Here is a 25,595-nt window from a genome sequence, read left to right as displayed (position 1 = left end):
TGGGCAGGAGAGGAGTTGATTTTTCTCATCAAAGCACTATTTTGTCGTTATGTGCATATATTATTGATGACATCAATTAAACACTACAGAAATTAGACAGATTGCATTGGTGGTTATTAATGTGCTTATTTAAAGTGAACATAGGTAGTCCCCCCAGTATATTAATCCTCTTCTTCATAAAAAACTTTTTTATTTGTCTGTGGTACTCTTGTAAATGTCCTGCCTGTTAAGGGTCCCTTGTATGAAAATTAATATGGCATTTTTACATTTGATCTAGTTTTCCTTTGGCATTAGAAAAAGGGTTGGACTTTCTTTTCTCTCTTTTTTTAAAAATTATTTCTTTTTACTATGGGTTTGGGTTTTTATCTGGCTTGTTTCCATCACTTGGTTCAAAGTTGAATTGGAAACATGCACCATAAAAGTACCTACACAAGCACATTCAGGTGCTGGTGCATCTGTTTTGGCTGTAAACTTCTAACTCCATATTAGGTAGGAATAACTTCACATGATACTGGTTTAGTAAGTCAAAACCCTGTTACAAAGAAAGTATTTAATTGGCTTTGTGATATCAGAGTAAACTAGTGAAGCAGAATATATGTCACAAAATATTTGAAGCTGAAAGTGGCCAATTCAGAATCTGTTGGAATGTGTGAACAACTGAAATGCAATGATCTGCTGAGATTTGTCTAAAAATTATTCCAAATAGGAGCACTTTGCATATTGTTCCATATTCTTGGTATTTGACAGTTACATTTTCAGGTGCACTTGTGTGTGTGTATTTTCTTTTCTTTTTTTTTTTTTTTCTTTTTTTTTTTTTTTTTTTTTTCCAGGAATCTGTCTTACTTGCAGTTGAAAATGTGTTGAAATCACTGTATGGGCCACTACCTGCTGCAGTCCCTGGTGAAAGTAATAAAACAGATGTTACCTCAGAAGACATGTTTGTCCATAGAACAGACCAAACAGATGTGGCTGTTAATGAAATGGGACCATCTGGAAATGATGAGCTACATGCTCATACTTCATTCCTTTCACTCAGCAGTGATGTGCAAAACTGTCAAGCAGGAAAAAACACAGAGATCTGCTTAAATCATCAGACATTTAGTGGTGATAATGTACACAGTTGCTTGGACAAAAGAGAGGTTTCTAAGAGTGATGCCTTTCCAGACAGTTCCTCAAATTTATTGCGTGAGGAGGAACAGAATGGACAGAATATGGCTGATATTCAAAGTAATAGTGTTGCTGTGGATCCTGAGTCTAAAAAAGCCAATGAGCACCTTTTGAGTTCTGATAATATTGACAAAATAGATAAAAATGAGGAAATCTTAGTCCCTAAGGACTTACCTGAAATCTCTGCTGATAGTTGGAGTATGGGAAGTGCATTTAAAGACATTCTGGGAGACAAGCTGGAACCTGTTAAGATCTTGATTCCTGAAGTTGGAGGGACAACTAATAAGCAAAATGAATACACTGGTGAAAAAAGCAGTGATCCACAAAGCTCAAATCAAAGCATAAAGAAAAAAAATGTGATAAGTGAAAAATTTGGACATGTGACAGCTTATGACTTAATTAATAGCAAAATAATAAAGAAACCAAAGTCTGCATTTGAATTTTTCACACATGAGTGTCGTCCAAAATTGATAGATGATAATCCAAAGACCAGCATGAATGACATCCTGCTGACAATTGAAGAGCAGTGGAAGAATTTGAATGAAGAGGAAAAACAGAAGTAAGTTCGGGCTGTGTCTTGCTTCTGAATCTGGAAGCTACCAAAGAGTCACTTGTAATGAATTATAAAAACTGTAATGTTCCAGTTATTTATGAAAAAATAGATAATGAATTTTGACTTCTCAAAATTAGAATCAGTACTGCTTCACATCCGAGTTGTTGTGTTTTGCTGTGTGCATTTGTGCACTGCAGATTGGAATGACTCCTTTTGGTGCTGTGCTGTGCAGCAGTTGGATTAGGGACAGCAGTAGCTGGGGACAGTTCTGCTGAACAGTTACTTAAGATAACAGGCAAGAAACTGTTTGAATCCTACAAACTTCTAAGGGCAGCCTTTACAGTATCACTCTCAACGCACTGTCCTTGAAAACCAGCACGGTGATGGATGAGGCACTGTAGAGTTCTTCAGAGATTTTTCAAATTTATTAGTATAAAATTAGAATTGTTTTTTAGGAACTTTAGGTACTCGAACACTGGGTAAATTCCATTCCTGTAAATTTTATTTGTATCCTAACCTAGGCTACCTCAGAGTTGTATTTGCAAAACCTAGTCAAATGACACAAGGAGTTACTTTTTCCCCTAACCAGCTATTCCATTGCTGGTTCAGAGACTATAGTACAGTCTAAATTTTAATCTGTTTCAAACAAGACCAAGTCTCTTCCTGGATTACAATCTGAATAGCTAAATTCTGTATTTTTCAAAAATGAATTGTCACTGAGCTTTTGAAATCCATCTGCAAGAAAAGGAAATATTTTAATGTTCTGAATGTTAGCTGCATCAGAGTTAATTGAAACCTTTTCACCTAGCTTCTGGTTTACCCAAATGAAAGTTTATTATGCAAGCAATATGCCATGGTCACAAACCCATACATGTGAGAAAGTGTTTTGTCCATCTCTGCGTAAGCAGAAATATTAATGTAATAGTAGAAATCTACTCCAATTATATTCATGCTTTTAATGAAATGAAACAAAAGGTTCTGCCAGCTGTTTCAGAAAATTTTAATTTGCTCTGCTTTAGCTTTTGAGATTTCATGGTTGCTTTCCTGGTACAACTGTTATGTTAAAGAGTGTGCCTACAGATTAACTTTGCATTAGTTCAGGAAGGAGACCTCTCTGGTAATCAAGTTTTCCTTATAGGTAGGACTGAATGCAATATATTATACACAGTGTATATATATTTTCCTTATATGTAGAATTGAATCCCATGGCTGTTGAAGGAAATGAAGAAATCACCACTAGTTGTATCTATAGATACTAGCTTTGGTTTACTTTTCCACATTCATGACGTTAAACTTTTGTCAGAGAATAGCAAATAGGAAGAGATGCGCAGACAACTTTTCCTGCAGAGCAGTAATCCAGAAGGACTTGTGGCAGAGAACGTAAGTCTTGCCTCCAGGTACTCTGGATAAATTGGGCCACCTAGAGGTAACGACAAATGTAAATACATCAGGGCAGCCAAGTGCCACAGCTCTGCTTCATGCCTCCTTGCTGGCACAACCCCACATTTCCTGGGCTCCAGTCCTTCGTCCTTCTGTGATAAACTCCTGCCTTGTGCAACGGGCGTGCATGGTTTCAACATCCCTGTTTCTCTCGTGGCCCCTCCATCGGGTCTAAATTAATTTAAATCCCTTTTGGGAGTAGTGCAAGCACCAGATGTCTTGTAGTGACACAGGATGGCCTTTTCAAAACAAGCCAGCATTTATTACACAACCGGAATGTCAAATGTTATGGTCTTTAGGTTATAATAGAGGAGGAAAGCTCCGTGCATGTTCATGCTGGCAGCATCACATATCCCCCCTGCTTTGCAAAGGATTTCATTCCTTGCAGTCACTCAGCTCTTACTTAATACAGCTCGCATGTGTTTCTGGCCTTCATGTTTCCTGCGTATCAGGCTCAGGTAGGAGTGGGAAAAATCCCTCCAAGTGCCATAACAGTGGCAGGAGTAGCTACCCTGAAGGTGTAGGAAAGGTTCAAAGTTACACACATTGTCATGGGACTAACAAATCACCTTGTCAGCACTCTGCAGTAATTCTTCATGAGTAGATTTGTACCTTGGGAGAAACATTTTTTCAGGTAGCATGGTCTTTGCTGTCAGTTTGCAACAAATACTCAAATTCAGATTATTTGTCTTATAAGGGCGGAGAGACATGTATTAAAAGGGTTGTTTTTAGTATGCTTATTATTTCGTTTGGGTTTATGTTGCAAGGGGGAAAGAATATATCATTGGTCCATTTTTCTACTTAAACCAAAGCTGCCTTTGAAACTAGACTTCATTCCACTTTTTGCTTACATCCAGTTTTGCAAATTTTCTTGGCTTTAGGTTTTGTAGCATCAGAAAAAGATTCTGAATTTGCAGTCTTAATTCACAAGGCAGAGAAAAGCTGTTCTTGTAGCACTTGTTGATTATGTGTTCCTCTGTGGGAGGATTTTCAGAAAGGCAAAGGTGTTCCCTCATAGTTTGTAAATCAGCAGTTTTTCTTTGGTTCTGGAAAAATCACTGATATTGATGTGTATGAATTTGGAAGATGCTCACAATCAAAGTTTGTGAGACTAGAATTTTTCTGGTGGTAGCCTAAATTGACAGGCAAGTTGGACTTTGGAGGTGCATTTTGGATTATCAGTGATCACTGAAGGCTCAGTTCTCCTTCACTTAAATATTTTCCTGCATTACAGTTAGGTCTATTCAGTACAAAGCATCTATTGATCTGGTCAAAGTTGTAAATGAATTTGGTATTAAAAAAAAATTCTGTTCAAGTGATTTCATCCATTCATTTTAAGAGGAGCAGATGTTTTTTATCTTAATGTTTGCTCCATATTTTCTAGGACGTGATTTATTGCAAGAAACTATTTAAGCTGACTTTTTTAGTTAACTAAATATTGGTACCATATGTGAATGCTAGCACATCATAATTAATTGCAAATGGTGACCCTTTTGTTGACCTTAATTTTCCAGCATGCATACACATAATTGAATCAAACTGTTTCAGCAAGTAGCAATAAATAAATATGACCAGCTAAAATACTTATTTCCAATACTAACATATGATAGTACTACTTTTTTTTTTTTTGCTTTGTTTTAATTGAAGATTAGACTGGTTTGAATTACCTTCTAGAATTCAGAATATCAAATAAGGGCAAAAAGAGGGAGTTCAGCAAATCACAACCTTTGCTTTCACAAAAGTAAAATTCAGATGCAATAGACAAACATAAACCTGGGACCTATAAAAGTTTAGTTATCTCACTGACATTTATAAACTCATTAAGAATCCATTCATGTTGTAGAGGTTTAGTACGTAGTAATGTTTTAACTATTTAGACAGCATGTAGGAGTAGTTTTTTATTGACTGTTTTTGAAAAATCTGTAAGATTGATTATTACTTACAGATTTCTCTGATAGTTGTACATATCCTGTATTTTTACACTTCATATGGTTAATTTTAGGCCATTTGAAATCAAATATGCTTTTATTAACTAAGACCTGGGGCTTGGGAAATTATTCAAGCTCCAAAGGTCTGCCAGCCCCATGGCCTCCCCTGGAAGGCTGTAGCGCTCTAGAAGCTTAAATTACTTTGTGAATTGAGCTGAATGTGCTGGTGACAAAAAAACTCCTTCCAAAACTCTGCATTTGATTGCAAATTAGACAAGGGACTGAGGTGGAAAGAGCCTTGCTGTAGATCTTTATATGATACACTCTATTCCTTACAGTAATAGTTCCTCCCTCTTACAGTAATTGAGGTTTTGCTGGCTGTCTTGATGAAGGAAAATTTCCAGCTTTTGTTCAAGACGTGGTTTAATAGAGGCACCATCACCACCTCCATCGCAGTGGGCAGCATGTTGATGTGGGTACTTGAATGGACCATGGATGTGATTCTTGGCTCTTGAAATGGTTACCTTTCCTTCTGCTTTAGTGTATTAGGGGTTGGAGTCTGGAGCTTTTTATCTGCTGATGCTACTGGTTTGTTTTTTCCTTCAAGTTACGAAATAAAAGCCACTAAGGACCAGGAACGGTACAACAGAGAGGTCAAGAAAGCCAATGCACAGCCAATGCACCGACCAGCAAAGGAGGCAGAAAAACACAAACCCAAGTTAAAGAGTTCTGCATCTGACCAGCAGAAGCTTGACAAGATATTTCATAACCAGATTGAAAAGAAGGGGAAACTGGAACAGCCTGTGAAAATTGTGACAGTGCCTTTTGCTCTGAGTTCCTGTAGACGTCACCTTCAGAGACCAGAAAGAAATGTTTCGGATGAACACAAGCTTTTCCTGATCCGTCGTCAGAGTTTTCCTGATGTCTGGATACTTGCTACTGAAAACAATGTTAAGTTGCTGAATCCATATAGATTGGAAGAGGCCCTGCTATGTAAGAGATTATTGGTGAACCATAAGCTTCCTGTAGAGAAACTGGACACTCCAATTGTGTTAACAGACAGGTATAGTACTATGGAGCAAAAATGTGTTTGTTACTTGAAACATCAGTTGATAATTATTTACAGTAAGCTCTGGCAAGGCCCTGTTTCCTAATGCTGTGCTTATTTGTGCACTCATCTATTATAACAGGGTTTTGGTTTTTACACTTTGGTCTTGAAGTACTGAGCACACTTGGTCCTATTCTAGTTGAAATAAGTATGATTTTTGACCAGTTTCATTGTTAGTGCAGCAAATACAAATTTCCTCCCCCAGAAGAAAATTAAATGCTCCATATTTTCACAATTTCACTGTAGCTGGCTTTCCCCCAGGAATTAAGAAATGGCTGATAGAATTATTGTTACTGTATGCCTAAGCTTGGTCCCTCACTAAGATAAGTGAATAGTTCTCGTTTTGATTCTTTAAACAACTGCTTTTCCAAAATACTTTATAAATTCGTGATGACTCCTCATCACTTGCTACCTTTTTCTGTGTTTTTTGCACACTTGTAATTTTCACATGAGAGATGTTGGTTTTTAACACTTGGGGGATTTTTTTTTTCCAGTCTTATTGGTGGAGCTCAGTATATGGCTGCTCTCTATAAAATGCAGAAGAATTACCACAGTTTCCATGGATCAGGTTATTTGTCAGATCCAAGGCTTGTAGCAAATGGATTCCAGATAAAAGTGATAGAAGGTATGATGGTTTTAAAATCTATTAGTTGCATTGGAGCTTGTTTCCTATGATTTAATGATTTAAATTATTGTTAATGTGGATCATGTTATTCTGCATCACCTTGTCTTTTAAAGCACTAGCATTCTGCTTTCCTTAACACTGAGATTTTATTTCTTGGCATAGAATTTCTTCCACCCAGAACACTGAGTAATGGAAACTGATGACTGAACAGAAAACTTTAATAGTGTTTCAAAGAATGTGCTGAAATCCATGTTTTCCTCACTTCTTTCTTTTTTTCTCAAAATGCTCAATGCCCATACCCTTAATGCCATTCTGATATAATTTAGAATAAACTGATAGGAATTCCTGAGACCAGGCACCTTCTGCAAGTATGTGCTTTAGGTGACTACTCCTGTACTGCTGAGCAGTTGAGGAGGTCCAGTAAGGAGCTGGATCCTCGTTAATATCATACTTTTCTATTAAAATTGTAACCCAGAGCCCAAAGGGGCCAGCAAAGATATGGTCAAAGGATCACCACACCTTTTCTCAGAGTTTGATATGAATATATTTTGAAGGAGTATACTTTTCAGTACCTCTGTTGATCACAAAAAAATGCATTTCATATAAGATTTTTTTTTTTTACTTTATCAAGAGAGCTCAAAGCTTACATCTTTCTGTAGAACTCTTTCTAGGGATGCACTGGAAACACAGGGGTGACCCAGGGTGGGTTCTGCAGATCACGAATTCTATAGCAGAATTCCAAGAAAAGCTAACGTCTTTGGGGGTAGCACCTAGCTGACAGCTCAGGGAAAAGATTGGCCATAAGAGCTGTTAGAAATGCTATAGCTTCATGTGTTACAGATCCCCACATATGTACAGTGATGACAGATGTACTGTAACATATGGGATCTTTTAAGGGTAGGTACAAAAAAGGGATGTAGACCAACTCCTTCACTCCGAGGCTGGCTCTTGTGAAGAACAGCCAAAGCTGTTTTCCTTACTGAAGCATGCCCAGCAAAACCAAGGCAACTTCTTTCTGATTGACTAAATCTCTACATAAATACCCGTACCTTAGTAGAAGAGGTGTTGTATTAACCATGATAATAATCATGGAGTAAGTGATTAGGGAAATAAAGCATGTACTGTAAGAGGCAGCTCTTACATGGTTTATTCAGACAAGCAGATCTAAAGCTGAGGAGGTCTATAGTATGTCTTTAGGCAAATATGGGAGAGAGGAATTGTGGCTTAGCAGTTTTGCTCACCAACTTTATTTTTTTTACATCCTGATATTCTGAGTTTGCTCAAAATCTAATTAATGTAAACTAGACATGAATAAATTGAATGTGAAAATTTGAAGACAATTCATTTTTCATCCTGGGTGAAGAGTTTAATTTCTAGTGTATGTCTAAGCAACAGCAGAGAGATGTTGATCAATCTTTTAGTAGTGCAGATGTGTCATGGTTTAACCACAGCCAGCAGCTCAGCCCCACATAGCCACTCATTCATTCTCCCCTCAGTGGGATGGGGAGAGAATTGGAAAGGTAAAAGTGAGAAAACTTGTGGGTTGAGATATAAAGACCATTTATCAGGTGAAGCAAAAGTTGTTTACAGAAATGAAACCAAAAAAAATGAATTAATTCACTGCTTCCCATGGGCAGGCAGGTGTTCAGCTATCCCCAGAAAAGCTGGGCTTCATCCCATGTAATGGTGATTTGGGAGGACAAACATCATCACAGCGCTCCACTTCCTTCTCCTTCCCCCAGCTCTATGAGCTCGATGCCACGTGGTCTGGAATGTCCCTTGGGTCAGCTGCCCAGCTGTGTCCCCTCCCAGCTCCTTGTGCACCCCCAGCCTCCTCACAGGTGGGGTGAGGAGCAGAAAGGGCCTTGATGCTGTGTAAGCCCTGCTCAGCTGTAACAAAAACATTCCTGTCTTACCAGCACTGTTTCCTGCACAAATCCAAAACAGCCCCATGCTAGCTACCGTGAACAAAATTGGCTGTCTTGGCCAAAACCTAGTGGCAAGCTACTTCTAAGACAGCTTGCTTAGTTTAAGAGCAGCATTTTAACACTATAATAGCAAAGAACTTCACACAGTAACTGGGAAGTAGTCTTCCCTTCCTGCGTTCCTAAGGTGTAAATATAAGAAAATGAAATCTCAAGGAGACTGTTCTTGTTTGGTTTACAGGTAAAGTGCTTTGTATGAACTGTGGAGGTTGGTGAACCATAGGAATAGCCCAGTAATGAATGGAAATCGAATTCAGTTCTTTGTCCCACTCTTCTATATTAAGTACTTGACTGAAGAGTTAATAAAATGAGTCTTGTCAGTCATGTTTATAAGCGTCTGCTGATGACATTATAGCAGTTACAGCCTTTTTTATTAAAAGAGCGTGCCACTGTAGAGGAAGGTAGAAATACCAGCAAACAAATGGAATTTCTCCCAGCTTTTTTCCAACTGACCCAAGGATTTCTACTTAACCAGTTTCTTCTTTTTTCTAAAGTTGTCCCTGAACTACACTGTCTTCTACAAATACTTATTAGAGTAGAGTATCAGGTACTAATTTTTAACATTCCTAATGTGTCCTTCTGTGGGAATTTCACTATGAAGTTTAAGGTTATTTAATTCATAGATTCTTGTATAATCTTTACAGAAGGAGACCTGCATATCAGGAGTGATTTGTCCCACTTAGACCTGAATATTCTGTAGGATTTCTCAACCCTGAGAGTACCAGCTTGTTTCATAAAACATCTTTCACAATCCTTATAGAAGCATTTATTTTTTTTCACTGTCTGTATTCAGTATCTGGTTTTGTGGAGTTTTTGAAATTCAGACACATCCTGAGAGAGAGGCATCCTGGTGGTTTTGAACTAGAATTTCCTTCAGAAAAGTTCTGTTTCTTCAGGATCTATTGTTAATTTTTTGGGCCAGAGCTTCCTGTTTTGTGTGATAAAGTCACAGCTTGCTGTGAAGAGGTCCTAGAATGGAAATGTGCCATTAACCCATGGTAATGGACAGTTTCTCCTTAGCAGCATCCATAGGAGCACACCAAAATCCCATTCTCTGTGCACACAGCCTTTGTAACTAATTTTTTCGTAACTTTTTGGGTTAATTGGATCAGTCCTAGTATTTGCTATTTCTCAGCTGAACTGAACTGTGAGCTCTTTCTCTATGTCAGGGTCCACTGCAGCATAGTCAGAAGTCTGTGTTTTCCTCTGGGGCTTCAGCCCTGATATGGTCATAATAGATATTCCTTTCTGACTGCTGATTGATTTCTCATTAATAGACACTTAATAGCACTTGTTAATATGCATGGCTTCCTTTTTCATCCTGAGTGAAGAGTTTTATTTTCTGTAGTAGAAAGTTTACTTTTTCTGACAGAGAGATCCTCTTATGTCCCAAGCAAATTTGTTGATTGATTGATAGATTAATTGATTGATTACTTATTCTTTGAATTTCAATGTGCAAGTGATATTTCTGGTAATTTCTTCTTGCAAAATAACAAGACTTTCTGTCGATCCATGCAAATAAGTCTGTGATGCTATCACTAGCTCTAAGATACCTCCTAAAACAAGAGCAAAGGAAATTTAGCTGCTCCAATTTGACATTCAGAAGTTTTAGTCATAGAAGAGGCTTTCCTTGACCCATGGTGGTTTCTTAAGAGGACTGTCAGTCTAGTAGATTGCACTGATTATTTGTTTAAATCTCTGCAGGTACTCTTCTACCAAAGAAGAGAAGGACCAAGAGTATTGCTGCTCATTACCATATATTAAGTCTACTCATAATACTCAGATGCTAACTTGGAGCAGTGGACCTCTTGCCTTTGGTATTGTGCACTCCACTAGGACAGCTTCCTAGATAACTATTAATGCCTTAAGTTTTAGCTTTCATATTTTCCAAGATTCTGTACTGCCTTAATGTGTAACTCTGAACTTCATATAAAGTGTTAGCAAGTTCTCTTCACAGTTTAGTCAGACAAAACAATCCTTTTGCAGCCTGAGAACCAAGGACACCGTTACAGCTTCAGGCCCAAAAAGTGTAAACAATGGCAAATTGAGGAGAGCAATCTGGGAGGATGGGATTTCATAACCTGAAGCTGTAATTGGACAATTAACCCAAATATGTAAATGAACCAAAACTTATACTCATGACCTGGTGTGTCCATCTTGTATAGAGCCACAGCCAGGCTCCTGTACTGCCCAAGGTGTATCCTTTGAAGACCTTTTAAAAAATTTCTACTTTATTCCTTTAAGTCTGTCTAGACTCTTCCAGGTAGTCTCTCTAGCCATCACTATAACAATTTAAATTTAAATATAGGGCCATAGATTTAGATTCCTTACTTCCTTGTGGTTTTGGGGTGTTTTGCAGATCTGGTTGCTTATTTATTTAAAAAAAAGCTCTGAGCAGCTGTCTTAATCTGGAAGGTAACCAGCAATTCCTGTGTTGCATTAGGTTTGTATCTCAACTGATCATTTTTAAAAATGCTTTTTTGCAGTTCAGAATCTTAGCTTCTGGTAACTTGTGGCATAGAGGGGCTTTTTATGAAGATTTTCATTCTTGTGGTTTCTTACTTGAAAAACAACCCCCCAGAAAGTATTATTTTTTCCTTATTTGGATGACGTATTAGGGACAGTGTCATTCATAGGATAAAAAAATTACTCATTCTTTACTCTTGCATTAATCTTGGGATTAATACTCAGAAATTGAATCTTACTTCCTTGCAGTGCTTGGAATTCATAGAAATACAACTCTGTTCTTTAATGGCCAATACCTTTTAGTGGGGTGGTTTTGATCTTTATTTACTTTCATAATTCACCAGGAGGCTTTCTCACAGGCCTTGCTCTGAACCCCAGAGCACCATGTAGCACTCGATGTACTACTCCTAGCAGGTTTTTGAAAGGTATAATTAGCTGTTTACTTCCTGAAAATAACTCAGTTGCACATGGAGTTTAGTTCTCGTTCTGCCATTTTGGTGGGAATACTCCTTAAAAGTCTGTATTTTCACAAATGGGTGTTAATTGTTGAAAGAGTGTGGAGGCCTTACTTGCCTATTGTTTCATTTGAGGCTATCTGCCTCTTGAATGTGTTCTTGTTAGAAGACAGAAAGGAAATCTACCTTTGCTCTCTTCAGAGACTCTATATGACTGCAGCCAAAGATGTTCCAAGTATCCTAGATTTTGGAAGTGTCCCATCTGCTTCATGTTTTTGGTAGGCTAAGGTCTTTGTATTATCTTCCTGTTTCTCTTAACATTAACTGTTCATCAGTCTAAGGAGTTTTCAACTAGATTTTTCTCTGCATAGCTCACAGTGAAAAACATGTTGTGAAATAGACAAGAAAACACTTCTTGCTGTCAGTGTGTCAGTTAGACAAAATCAATGGTTTCTTTGTGGAATGTGCCAGTTGTTGTAATTTGCAAAGCTGTGAAGCTGAGCTCCAGTCTGTCTTCCACTGCCCTGCCACCCCCTCATGTTCTGCCCTTACAGAGGCTTCAAGTGATGCTACCTTTGGGAGAGCAGTCTGTTTGCTTTTACTTAATAAAGCAAATTACTTAATACTCAGTGTTCTGGGACCTGCCAGGCATTTGTTTGCTCACAGTGACCCCTACGTGCAGGGAACACTTCAAGAAGTAAGATGGATTACTTTCTGTCCAGTTCTTCTTAAGATGTGTTTATTATATGTGCCTTCACTGCACATCTGTCTGTTTGCCTTTGGGAAAGGCCTAGAGAGAGATGGGAATTCTTGCTGGAGAGGAAGTGAGACCAAGAACACACCTTAGCTGGTATTGTATCAATGCTGGGTCTTGGGCCATGCTCCAAGGGAGGCTGTTAGGGTAGAATTGTCTGCCTTATGTAGTCAACATGACTATGTCCAAAGAATGTGCTTATAAGGCCTCAAAGAGCAGTAATAGGTAAATATCCCATTGTTCTTGGTGATAGAAATTGCCTCAGCTCTTGTAACCCACCAGTGGAAAACCATGCTGCAATTTCACTTTGGTTTGATTTTGACCATAGACTGGGAGATAGACAGTGTTATAGTGTCACCTAATCTAGGTGGCAGTTGGAAGGGAAAAGTTTTTTCCTGGCCATCAAGAAGGAATTATCCAGTGATGATTGTAAATGCTTTGTTTGGAAGGAGAAAGGGGAAATTTGTAACAATGAGAAATCCACATTTTTACTCATTTGAAAGCTAGTTTATTTGTTCATGGAAACACTTTCCTTGGAAGTTGCAAAGTATTTCAGAGAAACTACTATGGCAACTGTTTGAGAACTGCTGTTTGAATACTCAAAAATCCTAATATATATTTTATCAAAAATTTACAAGTACACTGAGGCTTGGACATCTGCTTATACCATCAAGTGTTGCCAATATCAGAGTTCCTGCAGAGGCTTGCATGCTTGCATGCATGTTAATCAGCATGCAACAGGGCTACTTTACAATTTAAAGAATGTTAGCAGGAAAGGAGAGTGGCACATAAACAGAAATACTAAAGAAATAAATCTCCCTTAGGCATGGTTTGTATTGTTTGTTCTTACATTAAACTCTTTCAAGCCCACTTTGACTTTCAGATGAAAGAGGAAAATGGTAAAGTCAAATCTGGCTGTCAGAATTTGCAGATGAAACAATGGCTATTGGTGAAGTTGAAGAGTATATGACAAAATGTTCTGCAAATTCAGAACCTCATTGTCATAAAATTTTAAAAGGAAGCACAGAAAATACAGGTTTTTAAATTGAATGTCTAAATACCTGAAACTTAAAATTTGTGTCCTGTCTTTGGTAACAAATAGAGGGTAATTATTAAAAGGCTTTCAAATAGACTAAGTTCTAATTTTAGAGAGAAAAGCAGCATGATCAAATGGTCTGGAATAGTTCCTCTAATCTGTAATTAAATCAAAAATAGGACAAATATTAAGATAAAAGAGTTGAAGGAAATGTTAAAAAGAAATCTTAATCTTTTTCTTCTGTCCCTTACTGACAGGCTTGCCCATGGGGAAATATTAGCATAGTACATCATCTTTTCTCACCTTTATATATGGCAAACTTTCATATAATTTAACATTTTGCTTTAAGCTGAATCTGAACACAGGTTTTACAGTATTCTATTAAAATATGTCTCTGCTTGCTGGCTGCAATTAGGGAAAAGCAGCTTGAAAAAGAGAAGGAAGACAATGCTGTCTGCAAAATGAAATAAAGTTTCAGATGTAAAGCAGTATTTAATACATAGCTGGAAGAAGGTTGTGTGATTTTTGGGAGGAGGGGGGATGAGAGGCTGTTCGCTGTATCAGATTCCTACTGGTCAAAGTATCTCATGCCATGAAGCTTAAAAAGGCCCAAGAGCATTATTTACCCAGTGATACACCCATATTTAGGAAAAGTTTCAACCTGCACTGTTATTCTGTTCACTTTATTTAATGACTGTCAGAGATAGTGTCTGGACATGGATAACTCAGCTCCATTCTACCAGCTAATGAAAGTACATCTTGCTGACTTATGATGCATATATATTTTCTCTCACTTCTGAAATATTTCATGTTTCTGTTTGGATTAGGAACAGGAATTATCCCTTGTAAGAGTTTGTTAGTTTAATCCACCTTGGAGCAATCTATTTGTCTCCAGCTCTTTTGACTTTACAAAAGCCATTAGTGACCTTAGCTGAAGGTAATTTATCCTGCCTGGAGTCACTACATGAGAATGGATTACTAATTTCATTAGTAATTCTGTTTTTCTATGTCTGTGTCAAAGTTTGTACTTGTTAGACTTGTAGGGGAGGAAAAGAGGTTTCTGTGTACCCAACATGAATAAGAGAATAGTCTGAAAGATTGAATGAGAATATGTGAGCCTGACCACCAGAGTACTTGCTTCTAACTGGGAGTGGGAGTAAAGTTGCTATACCTGAACAACTTCAATCAATTTTCTTTCTTGACATGTGAATAAGAAGGAAAATCATATAGACCTCAACGCTTGAATAGATACTCTGTTAGAAAGGCTGTTTAATTTTTTATTCATCATTCCTACTCAGAATGTTACCTGCTCCAGAAGTGATACCATATGTATGATGATATAAAGTCAGTCACAGAGCCTCTAGTTTTATGGATTTGAGTTTTTTCTCAGATATGGTAGGAGAAAAATTGCTTTTTATTTCAGTAGAATCCAAATTTGTTATGATAACATTTGAACTCTACAGATGTTTACACCACTTATATAGGAAATAGTGCCAACACTTATATTTTTTTTCAATCTAAAATGTGTTTTATTGCTAGCTTCAACTTTAATTTTATGTATGTTTAATTAAAGTCACAGAAGCTTTAATTAAAGCTGTGCTCAATACTAGGAATGCTGCTAATGTTTTAAGCATTAAACAGTGCCAGCTAGGATTTGGATTAATGTAAGCTGAGACATTTGTGATGTGAATAAACACACATCATCATAATGAAACATTGTGCAAATAAATGCTTTTCATTCCAAGGGAGGAACAAAAAAGTTTCCTAATTGTATTGGACTAAAGTACTAAATTACTTTGCATCAGCTTAATTTTCTGTGAATTGCTATAGAATAGAAATAAAAGCAGTGCATGAATTACTGTTTTGTTTTTGTATTTTCAGGTGTTTCGGCTACAGAAAGTCATCTGGAAATAGAAGGGATGGCAAATTGTCTGCCATATTATGGAATCTCTGATTTGAAAGAAATTCTGAATGCAGTAGTTAACAGAAATGCAAAGGAAGTATATGAATGTAGGCCTCTCAAAGTGATAAATTACTTGGAGGTGAGACAGAAGCTTTCTTTTAGTATTAGCCAACTAAACTTGTAGTAATTCCTGAAACAGCTTGGAAGTCTTTCTTCAGCTTTGCATTTTAATTAATTTAATTGTGTTCTAAACAGAAGTTACTCTTGAAAAAGAGAGTATCATATCCTCTCCAAGTTGTATATTCCTTACCAAAATGCTTCCCTCAGATATACCCAAAAGTAGTCACCAGTGTGATATAACACATGCCAAAAGGTGATTTTCACAAAGCATTTCCTCTGTAAGGCACTTTTCAGAGTGGAAAGGTATTTCTTCATGTTAGGATACAAAACTGCCACAGAATAGCAGTGACTCATTCTGTGCAAATAAATAAATTGTCCATCCAGAGACAACTAATAGATGTGGTACTAGGTAAAGCTGGTGTAACCGACAGTAGTAGTAATCACTTCTTCACTAATGCTCTTCAGTTCCAATTCTCTTCAAAAAGTTTACCAAAATATATGTAAAGCCTCTTCTTACTTAAACATTTATAATATACCTTCCTGAATTATTTGAAAATGGGATCTAGGCACATACTGACACAGAGTATGTGTTTTATCTTTTAAGCATTATTACACAAATCTTTCCCTATCTTTTGGGGGCAGTAAGCTGCCTTTGCAGCGAGTGATTCTGTTATGTATTACTGAACCACTCCCATGTACTCAGGAAAGAAGCTTAAAGAAGGGATAAGTTCAATGTTGAGACAGGAATGGTTTGTAAAAAAACCCAGACTACTGTAAAAGCTGTTATTCAGAAATAAGCACTGAATTTTTTGACCATTCTAGGAGGTTAAACACTGGAAATGCCATTCACTGTCATGTTCAGAATCACAACTTTAATTATTCATTTCATGTCTGAGCAGGCAGCATGTCTGCAGCTTTTGCTGTCAGTAGATAGATGCAGAAGAAAGCACAAGGTAATGGTTGAAGCAGCAGCCTTCCAGGGTATAAAACAGTCCACAGTGATCTTTTTCCCACTTGGAGGAGTGGGAGAAAATCTCAGACAAAGAAAATGAGATGATTTAGATTAAATCATTATGAATGTTGCTCAGGTTTGTACAGTATGAAGGGAGGCTGTGTGCCACATACATTTCTGTCTAGGTAACATGACTTAAGTACAGAAGTCAGTGGCAGGAAAGCCCATCTTAGAGGAGAAAACGAAACTTCTTTTTGAAGTTCCTTAGTTCTTTGGGGGTGGGTACTTGAGCAGTTGCTTCTGCTTTCTAGGGTGAAGTGGATGCAATAGACCATAGTAAATACAAATTAATCTATGAAGTTTTGCTATAGTATTTTCAAATTGTATTTACTGACTTCTTGAATTAATTCATGATACTTCTAAAGTTGGTGGTGTGAAATGTGTCTTTTGAACTGGTAAACATGTACAGGTGATGCTGCTGACAACAGGAAATCAGAAACAAAAAGCATCCTGCAAAAATAGGCTAAAGGAGTGCAAACATAACCAAGGGGCTGACTGTGCATGCCTCCATTGTAGAAATGTCATGAACTGACCAGTAAGAAATGTTTAAAGTTATATTTAGATTTCTGAGATTTTGAATATTTTGCAACAGAAAAGGATAACCTTTAAACGGTGAGTTTTTAATTCTGCTTTCTGGTAGCCACAGGCTGATGGTGCTAAAAAATGGTACTTTAAAACTATTGGGGTTTTGGTTTTGTTTTTCCTTTCCACAGGGAGAAGCAGTATGTTTAGCACGGCAGCTGCCCTTACATTTGTCAAAAGAAGATGTGCAAAACACAATTTACAGGATGAAGCAACAGCTTGGAAAGGAAAATAAAGGCTGTGTTCATGGTCGTCCTTTTTTTCATCACTTAACAGATATTCCAGAAGTTGACAAGCACAACTCCATGGAAATTATTCAGTAAATGGAACATTTTATTTGAGGTCATACTTTCTTGCTTAATTTTGATCACTACTCTGTAATTTCAGTATGTTTTGTGCAAAGCTTTTGTTTAATGACTTTTCATTGTTACATGTTCACCTCCTAAAGACTTTATTTAAATAAAAATGCTACTTGAAAACAGAAAAAAATATTGTAAAAAAACAACTCACCACTGTTTTTTTAAAAATACTTTATTAAAGAAATGTTCTCAACTGGTTTCCCCCTTCTCTTATTACTGCAGGTTTAAGAAATACCAGTATGTCAGAATTTTTTAGATGTGAAGTGGTTAGAAGTTGCTTTCAACAGAGCATGGCAAAGCTTATTATACTAAAGACATCAGCTGTTAATATTCAAAGGAATGCCAGATAGCTGTAAGTATTTGAATATGGCATTGCCATACACAGTTAGTATAGTTAGACTTCTAACGTGTTGTATTTCCATTTGGAAATTCTTAGCTCATATAAATGAGTATTGACAGTCCTAGTGCCCAATCTCCAAAAATTATAAACTTACAGAAGTATGGATCTTAAAGTACAGTACAAAAGTTTAAAAATTTCAGATCAACAAAAACTGGCCAGTTCTTTGAAAGCAGAAGGGATGTGAGTCACAGGAGCACAGGTTAGCACTAAAATCAGGTGCCCATGGATGTTTATTGGTGCAGTGTTATGCACAAACTGTTTGGGGGTGGGAAACATAAACTGTCCTCCCTCAGGGAGAACATGGCATAACTAGGGCATAGTCTGCTATATAGAGAGCTACTGATTTTGGTAAACTGGTTCATTCTCTTTCTACCAGAACACAATGTTTACTCCTCTATTTCAAGTAGTGGCCTACTTCTGTAAACCTACCCTCTAGGCCTTCTGTGCACAGCAGATGCCTTGTCTCTGGAAGAATTTGTTTTAAAAGTTTTCAAGCTCACCTGAAAATTCCTGTTTATCCCCAGCTGTTGTTTGCAAACCATGGCACCGTGAAAATGTGGTGGTAGGACCTAGCTTTGTAGTATTTCTGTGGCTGCTGGGTAAAGTGTTGAAGGTTGCTGAAAGGCACAAATGCAAGTTAGTTTGTGGGCAAGAGTGTTGGACCAGACAAGAAAATGTAGTGTTTGAATGTGTAAATCACTGATGCTGAACTGGTGAAACTAATTTAAGAAATCACATCACAGGCATACATCACAACATGTAAATTCTAACCTGAAAGGCAATGATTATCTTTTTCACAGAGCCTGTTGCAACACAACAAGAGGTAATAGTTTTAAACCAAAGTAGGATCGATCTAGATTACATATAAGAAAGAAGTGTTTTACAATGAGGGTCGTAAGGCACTAGAACAGGTTACCCAGCACACAGTAGATGCCCCATCTGTGGAAATACTCAAGGTCACGTGGCATGGGACTCTAGGCAACTCGATCTACTGAAGATGTCCCTGCTCACAGCAGGGGAGTTGCACTGGGTGACCTTTATGATTATTTCTTTATGCCATTAAAGGAAGTTTGTCCTTTTCATAAAGAGCAAGGATGATCAGAGGGCACAAGCAGGATATCTTTCCAAGCTTAATGGTAGCAAGATACAAAATGAGAATGTCACTTGCAAACTGGACACTTGGCTTTAAATGTCACTCAGTGCAGAAGATGTGAATTTTTAGAATCGAAGTGAGAAGGTAGATGGAGAGAGAAAGGAGACGTGACCCTTGGCTCTGATGGGGAAACAGGATCCCAGCCTTGCATGGGATACAGAAGGTTATAGTTTGTTTATTTTTATTCTTGTTGGAATACAAATTCTGAGAGTTTAGAGAGGTGCCATTACAGTGAGAAAAGCCAGAAGCAAGCTGCAGAATGGAAGTTTATATCCTGACTAAGGTTGTTGGAAATTAAATTAATGTGTGCACCACTTTTAGTCAGTTTGGAGTACAACATACAGTATTTAATGAGATTAATAATGGCTGCTTCTTTTCCAAAAGGTAAGATATCTATATCATAACTATACTGAAGCCAGTACTAGTATCTTTCCTAACACTTGAGTCTACATGAAGAGGACAAGTGTTAATTGCTATTCAAGCACTAGACTGAGGACAAAAATTGGCAAATGGTATTCACAGGTGCCAGAGTGGGTTTAGTTGCTATGGAAGCAAATTAGCATCAAGATTTCAAGTGTAGGTGCACCAGGTTAGGCAGTTGTGAGCTGGGGCTTCCCTCTTTTCCTCGCTGAGTTTGCTGGACCTGCACCGGAGTTCTTCCTTAGGTGCATGTACGTACAGTTTGTTTTCTGTCTCTGGGGGATGTTGTGTGGCTGGGTGCCAGCAGAGACTGCTGGAGCGTGGCTTTGGAGCTGTAAGTCTGGGTGTCTCCCCACCACAGTACTCATGGTTGTGACTGCAAGCTGAAATTGGGAGTTATACTGTTGTTCTGATGGGAGATGGCTTTAGATAGGACAGGGTAGAGGTCTCTCCTTGCTTTATCTGGTGTGAACAAAAAGAAATGTTACTTTCTGTTTCTAGAGATGTTCTCACTGATGCCTCTAGTGGTACATCCATTTTATGTTTTTGTTTAAACAATAGAAATACCCCAGTTCTAGGTTTACAAGTTTGAGGAAGTTAAATGATGTGCCTGAAGTGCCAGTTCTGGAGAAGGAAGCATCTGCCATTGCATCAGCATGGGGTGCTATATATTAAACCCCACGAGACTCTCGGGGAAGCACACAAAGGCTGTCTTTGCCTGCACTCGGTCCGTCCCCAGCTCTGTGGGCAGTTTGTTTAAAAGGAAGGAAACCTGAAAAGTGCTACGTTGGGGGGAGTTGCAGATTGCCGACCTTGACCCCTTCCCAGGGAGGAAGCACTGGGAGCAAGGCGCGGTGGGTGCGTGTCCCAGCGGCCAGCGAGGGGCAGCCGCCTTGTGCCCCACGAGTGGCCGGGCTGGGGCACTCCAGGCACTTCTCGTATTTGCGCTGCCCTCTGCTGGCATTTCGGCTTTGTACAATTTGGTCTTAAAATTGAGGTCTGGGGCTGACCATGGATGAGCATTGTTCCTTCCATACTTCGAGTCCCCGGCAGATCAAAGCGTTATTGCTTACCTTGCTCCTCGTGGTGTGCAGGCTTGCTTTCCTAAAATACACCTAGGGCAGGTAGCAGTATTCCCTAGGGGAGGGTCAGGAGCTTTCCAGACTCAGGAAAACTTCCAAAGCCTTTTGGTTGTACATAGCTTTGCATTTTTCAAAGGATTGTTCATCTCATTGGTTGGGGAAGGTTTGGTTCTGGTGGTGTGTTTGCAGCTCAGGAGTCTTCTTCACCCAAATTCTGAGAAGTTGCACATTCCTTTAATGGGATACCACTGAATATCAATTTAACTCAATAAATAGAGGGAAATCTCATTGAAAAGAAAAAGTATTTTTCCTTGCATGTAAGTATGGGTATGAACATGAAATTGAGGTAGCACCATGTGTCTTTTCTCAGTGTAGTAGGAATCTTATTAATGAAGTTTCTGTTCCAGTTAACCAATGTGCTTGTGAAGGAGTTTGGACTATTTCTTGTTTGTTTTTTTTTTTCCCTTTATCATGAATAGTATAGTTCAGAGAACTATAGCAAAACCAGAGGAACATTGAAGTTATTTCAGGAGCACTTAGGAGTCATTGGCAACAGTAAAATCTAGATGATGGAGTTTGGGATTTGTTAGAATGGATTCTCCTCTATTTCCATATTCTGATATGGAATATTTATTTATTCTGATATTAATATTCATTAAATATTTAAAATACCTATCAATAGGAACAATATTCCCAAGCACATTATTTAAGTCTCAAGGATTTAATTCCTTTTGTTTTCTCCTGCAAACTAACTGGTATTACTTTAATGAAAGTTGACTTCCGCAAACAACTTTTTAGATTTTTGAAAGGGTTGTAAAATTTGGTCTTCAGAGTTTGTTTTATTTTCTGTAAAGGAGGTCGGGCTTTGGTTTTGCATTGGGGTTTGGTTTCTTCTAAATAAACTTATAATTCTGAATTTACTTTTTGGCTGCGATAGAATATTGAAGGATTCTTGAGAATTTTGTTTCATTTGTACCCAGCATTTAACAGGATGAGTTAGCAATCATAAGAAACTTCAGGTACATCCATTTAATTTTGCAAATGGAAGGCTACCAGAACTTGCTTTTATTTTTTTCCCCTCTCTCTGTAAGTATGGAGTATCATATCTGAAATTATGGAGAGTATAAATGTGGAAATGTTAAATCTTTTGTTAATGGCTTCGAATTAAGCACACATTGTTGCAGATGATTTGGAGGACTTATTTAAAGTAAATATACAATTTCAAGCTCAATTATCATTCATAGTTTAACCGGGCATAGTGAGATATTCAGTCTGTGAATTTGATACAGTGTTACTTCATAATTACGATGCTTTTTTACAGTAAATTTGATATAGAACAGTTGCTAAAAGAAAGCTGCTGAACAGTGTGACCAACCATTTTATGGGACACATCTGGTGCATTAGTTCAGGATGTGCAGTGCAGGAGAACAGAGCCTTTTGCCCAAAAGGAGAAGGAAGCTAACTCCACATGTATATATTCTGGGGACATGCAGAGAGGTTAAACAATTATGAGTTAATTGTGTAAGCTAATAGGAGGGGTGTTTGTAATGTCATTTCAGAATAGCTAAGGAGGAAACAGAGAAGAATTATTGTTTTAAAATCTAAAATGAATGGTTTACACCTGTTAATGTTACATTTAGAACAGCTGTTTCTTTTATTATCAGTAAACAGATGCAGAAAGTAATGGAATGTTTTAAAGCAATATGTTAATCCTGTCTTCCACTACTGAATATTCTCATAATGTCATGATTAAATATTAACTGTAATGCTGCTGTCATCTGCAGTTAAAGAATATTTACTTATTATTTTAATCACTTTTTATCTGAAGCTGTAAATGTTTATCCAAAGTTATTGTAGTCTTTCATCAACCCAGCCTAACTGGTTTTTTTACATCAATAATTTTATTGATTATTTCATTGGACTGAACTACTCAGTCAAAATGAACCTGATTTTGGTTTTCCTCAAAGGTTATTTCTGTATTTGAAGTTTCACCTGAAATGAAACTAACTATATTTATAAGGGGTGTGGTAGGGGAATTGCTCTTAAGGGCCCAGTCTAGCACATATTTTATATGAACTCCATGTGAAGTTGATTATAGGTGAAGCTTTCCCAGTGTACACTCAGGTTAAGCTCTGCAGTTGGAATAGTACCAATTAGGTGATACAGGAGAGTGCCTTTTTTTTTGGTTTGTTGAAAATAGTTTCAGTTCATTTATTTTCAACTGTGTTATGCTGCCTCAATTTTACAAGAAGAGAAGCTATGAATCTGACAGTCTCTTGGAAAGTAATATCTCAAAACTGCAGGCACCATATCGTGTACTTATAAAACAAAACCAAAACAAATATTCCAAAATATTTACAAATTAATGCCTAAACTGACCTGAAGTTTCCTAAAAACCTGTAGTGGCCAGTACACGCTCAGAGGTGACAGCAGGGGTTCTTCAACTGGACAATGCATGTCTTCATCCTAGACTTGCAGATGTGTAGGTGTTGTGCAGCGTTTCGGTGAGCTGACGTGCGGTGGTGGAGCATTACTAACTGACCCTCGAAGAACAGAAGCGCAGAGCATTCATGCTCTATGACTTGTTTGGCAGATTAGTTTTCAGGAAATGCACAGACCAACGAATATGGCAGCTGCATTATTAAAAATACTGTATTCAAGCCCAGGTCAAATTGTTCATTCATGCATGGAGTAACTCAGCATTAATTGAATCATTGCATTTTTTACATATTTTAGATCACTGATATTTTTTGCTTCAGCACTTGAAATGCCTGATAAATTACTATATTCACCAGGGGCAAGCATTTTGACAGAGGAATGCTTTATAAAGCATTTATGTGTGAGTGTTTGCTCATCAGGTCATTGCAGTAATAAAAATGCATTGGTAGAACTAAGATTCTGTCTTAATTCTAATGTCAGGCAGTCTATTTTTGGAGAATTTCAAGATACTTAGGTAAAAATTTCTAAAATTATACAAAATAATTAAAAGGGAATGTCTTCATTTGTTCTTTTTTAGCTTGATACTGCTTATATTAGATAAATTAGAGATGTTCCTGATTAAAGAGAGTTTATTTGCTCAATTAAAAAAAGGGAGGAGGGTAGGGAGAAACCCTCTCATGTCCATTAAGTCAATTTAAGACTCCTGTCATCTCACTTCAATAGAATGGAAAGTAAAATTATTTTTTAAATAATTTGAGTTTTTAATATAAATTAGTTTTTGAAAGGCTAATAATCCCAGCTTGTGAGGAGCAAATCTAGGTATGATTCTTGTTAGACTTTGCCAAAACAGACTAGTAGTAAATAGATAATTTCAAAGGAATGTTTTGTTGGAGGTCTATTCTTCCTTTAAGCAGACAGAGTAGAAATATTATTTAGTCAGTTAACATTCCTGATGTTCCTTGATATCTTGGGTGTGTATAATTTAGAACAGGAACCATTAATAGTTAGTAAGACAAGTGGAACTGTAGAAAACTGTTCCCTCATCAGAGGAATTCACTCAGTTACTTCTCTCACAAGAGGGTTAAAGAACCTTTCCCTGAAGCTTCACACTGAGCTTCAAAATGCCCTTTTCCAAAAGTGGTTGTCCCAGATCCCATTGCCATTTAGGAGAGCCATATCTTCTATGCTTTATTTACAATGACCTTTGAGCAACTGAAAATGCTGCCAGCTCCTTTAGAAAGTGTAGCTTTGAAATTTCAATTTTAATCTATGTTGGAAAATGAGCAACTGTGATTGTGCATCAGCTGTAACAGCAATTAAATGGATACTGACCTTTTACAATGATAGTGTTTAATACTCTTGGAGAGCTTCACTGTTGAATATGAAAATGCTTAGTAGTGTACCAACCACTTGTGGGTTATGGAAACTGAAGAAACAGCTCAGTCAGCCATGAGAGGGATGCAGCGTTTACAAGGGTGAAAACTCCAAATGCTGCAATTCAGATTTACACTTGTATTTTTACTAGGATGAGTATGAACCTAATGTGTAATGGGTGTGTGCAGTTCATTCTTGACCAATTGCACACTTCTTGTAGATCTCAGTATGATTTCTTACTCTGTATTAATCCAAGTCATCAGAAGTTATGCATCTTTTCATTATGGTTGTGATGTGCTTCTTCTGAGTTTATTTAGGTGCTCTATAGTAACAAAGTGTTGTGTTAAATTCCTTAATCATACCAAGTAATGAAGGTTTCAAGCACCGCAAGATTTATTTTTATTTTATTTTTTGAAGCCTGTGTGGATGCAGAACTAATAAAAATCAAGTCCATCTAAAGAAAGGTTTGAATGACAAAATACCGTGCAATAACTCTCTTGCCAGTTTTCTTCTGGTTACCAGTCTAAGTCTTTTAACTGTAGCTCAGAAATCTGGAGCAAGTATTCTGGCATAGCAGTTTGTTGTAAGGAAGATTTAATAGCTTGTTATGTCCTATTTCTATAAACAGAAGTCATTTAGAGTTCAGCAGATATATTTAGAATCAGCATTTGTGCTGGTAGTTACAAGCTGAATAAAATAATCTTTGAAAAGCTCAATATGCAAAAGGGAATATTCAGGTTCAAATTTACCTCACAACAAATTCTCTCTTGGGAGACTTAGGGATTTTCACAAATAGGAACCTACAAAATTGAGTATCACACTTAGTACTTTATTTTAAATCTTCTTAATAATGAGGTTTTGTTGTGTGCAAATGTAAATAGTTTTAAGAGAACTATGTGGCTACTGCTGTTAAAGAGGTCAGGTCCTGTACTCTTTACGCTGGCAAAATTCCCTAATCTTCAGAGAAGGACATATCCCTGTCCCAGGGAGTACAGAGTAAGGCCCAATAAAATGGGCAGCCTGAAGCTTTGGAGAGGTCTCCTCTACTCTCAGCTAGTTTGGGACAGAATATTAATACAAGTTGACTCTGAGTGATTTGTAATCTAACCTCTGATTTGTTGACTTCAAGGTATGCGTGATAACTGAGAAACATGTGCAAAGTCAGTTTAAGATATGAGTTTTATAGCAAATAGTAAATTAAAACCATAGTGACCTTTTAGTCTTGCTGATCATG

General features: G+C 37.4%; 1 protein-coding gene across 4 annotated transcripts in view; it reads left to right on the top strand.

Annotated features, from left to right (window-relative positions):
- The window catches only part of PMS1 (PMS1 homolog 1, mismatch repair system component), a 44,413-nt gene extending 26,727 nt beyond the window's left edge, over positions 1 to 17,686 (top strand). For all 4 annotated transcript variants that reach the window (XM_030277850.4, XM_041717682.2, XM_030277849.4 and 1 more), the window contains exons 9-13: positions 831 to 1,726; positions 5,696 to 6,151; positions 6,691 to 6,821; positions 15,399 to 15,559; positions 17,266 to 17,686. In XM_030277850.4, coding sequence (XP_030133710.3) covers positions 831 to 1,726; positions 5,696 to 6,151; positions 6,691 to 6,821; positions 15,399 to 15,559; positions 17,266 to 17,457 — 1,836 coding nt within the window. In that variant the 3' untranslated portion in view covers positions 17,458 to 17,686. The remainder of the gene's footprint in view (positions 1 to 830; positions 1,727 to 5,695; positions 6,152 to 6,690; positions 6,822 to 15,398; positions 15,560 to 17,265) is intronic.
- The last annotated feature ends 7,909 nt before the right edge of the window (positions 17,687 to 25,595 follow it).

Source organism: Taeniopygia guttata, chromosome 7 (genome assembly GCF_048771995.1).
Source record: "Taeniopygia guttata chromosome 7, bTaeGut7.mat, whole genome shotgun sequence".
NCBI lineage: Eukaryota > Metazoa > Chordata > Aves > Passeriformes > Estrildidae > Taeniopygia > Taeniopygia guttata.
This window is presented reverse-complemented; position numbering and strand designations above follow the sequence as displayed.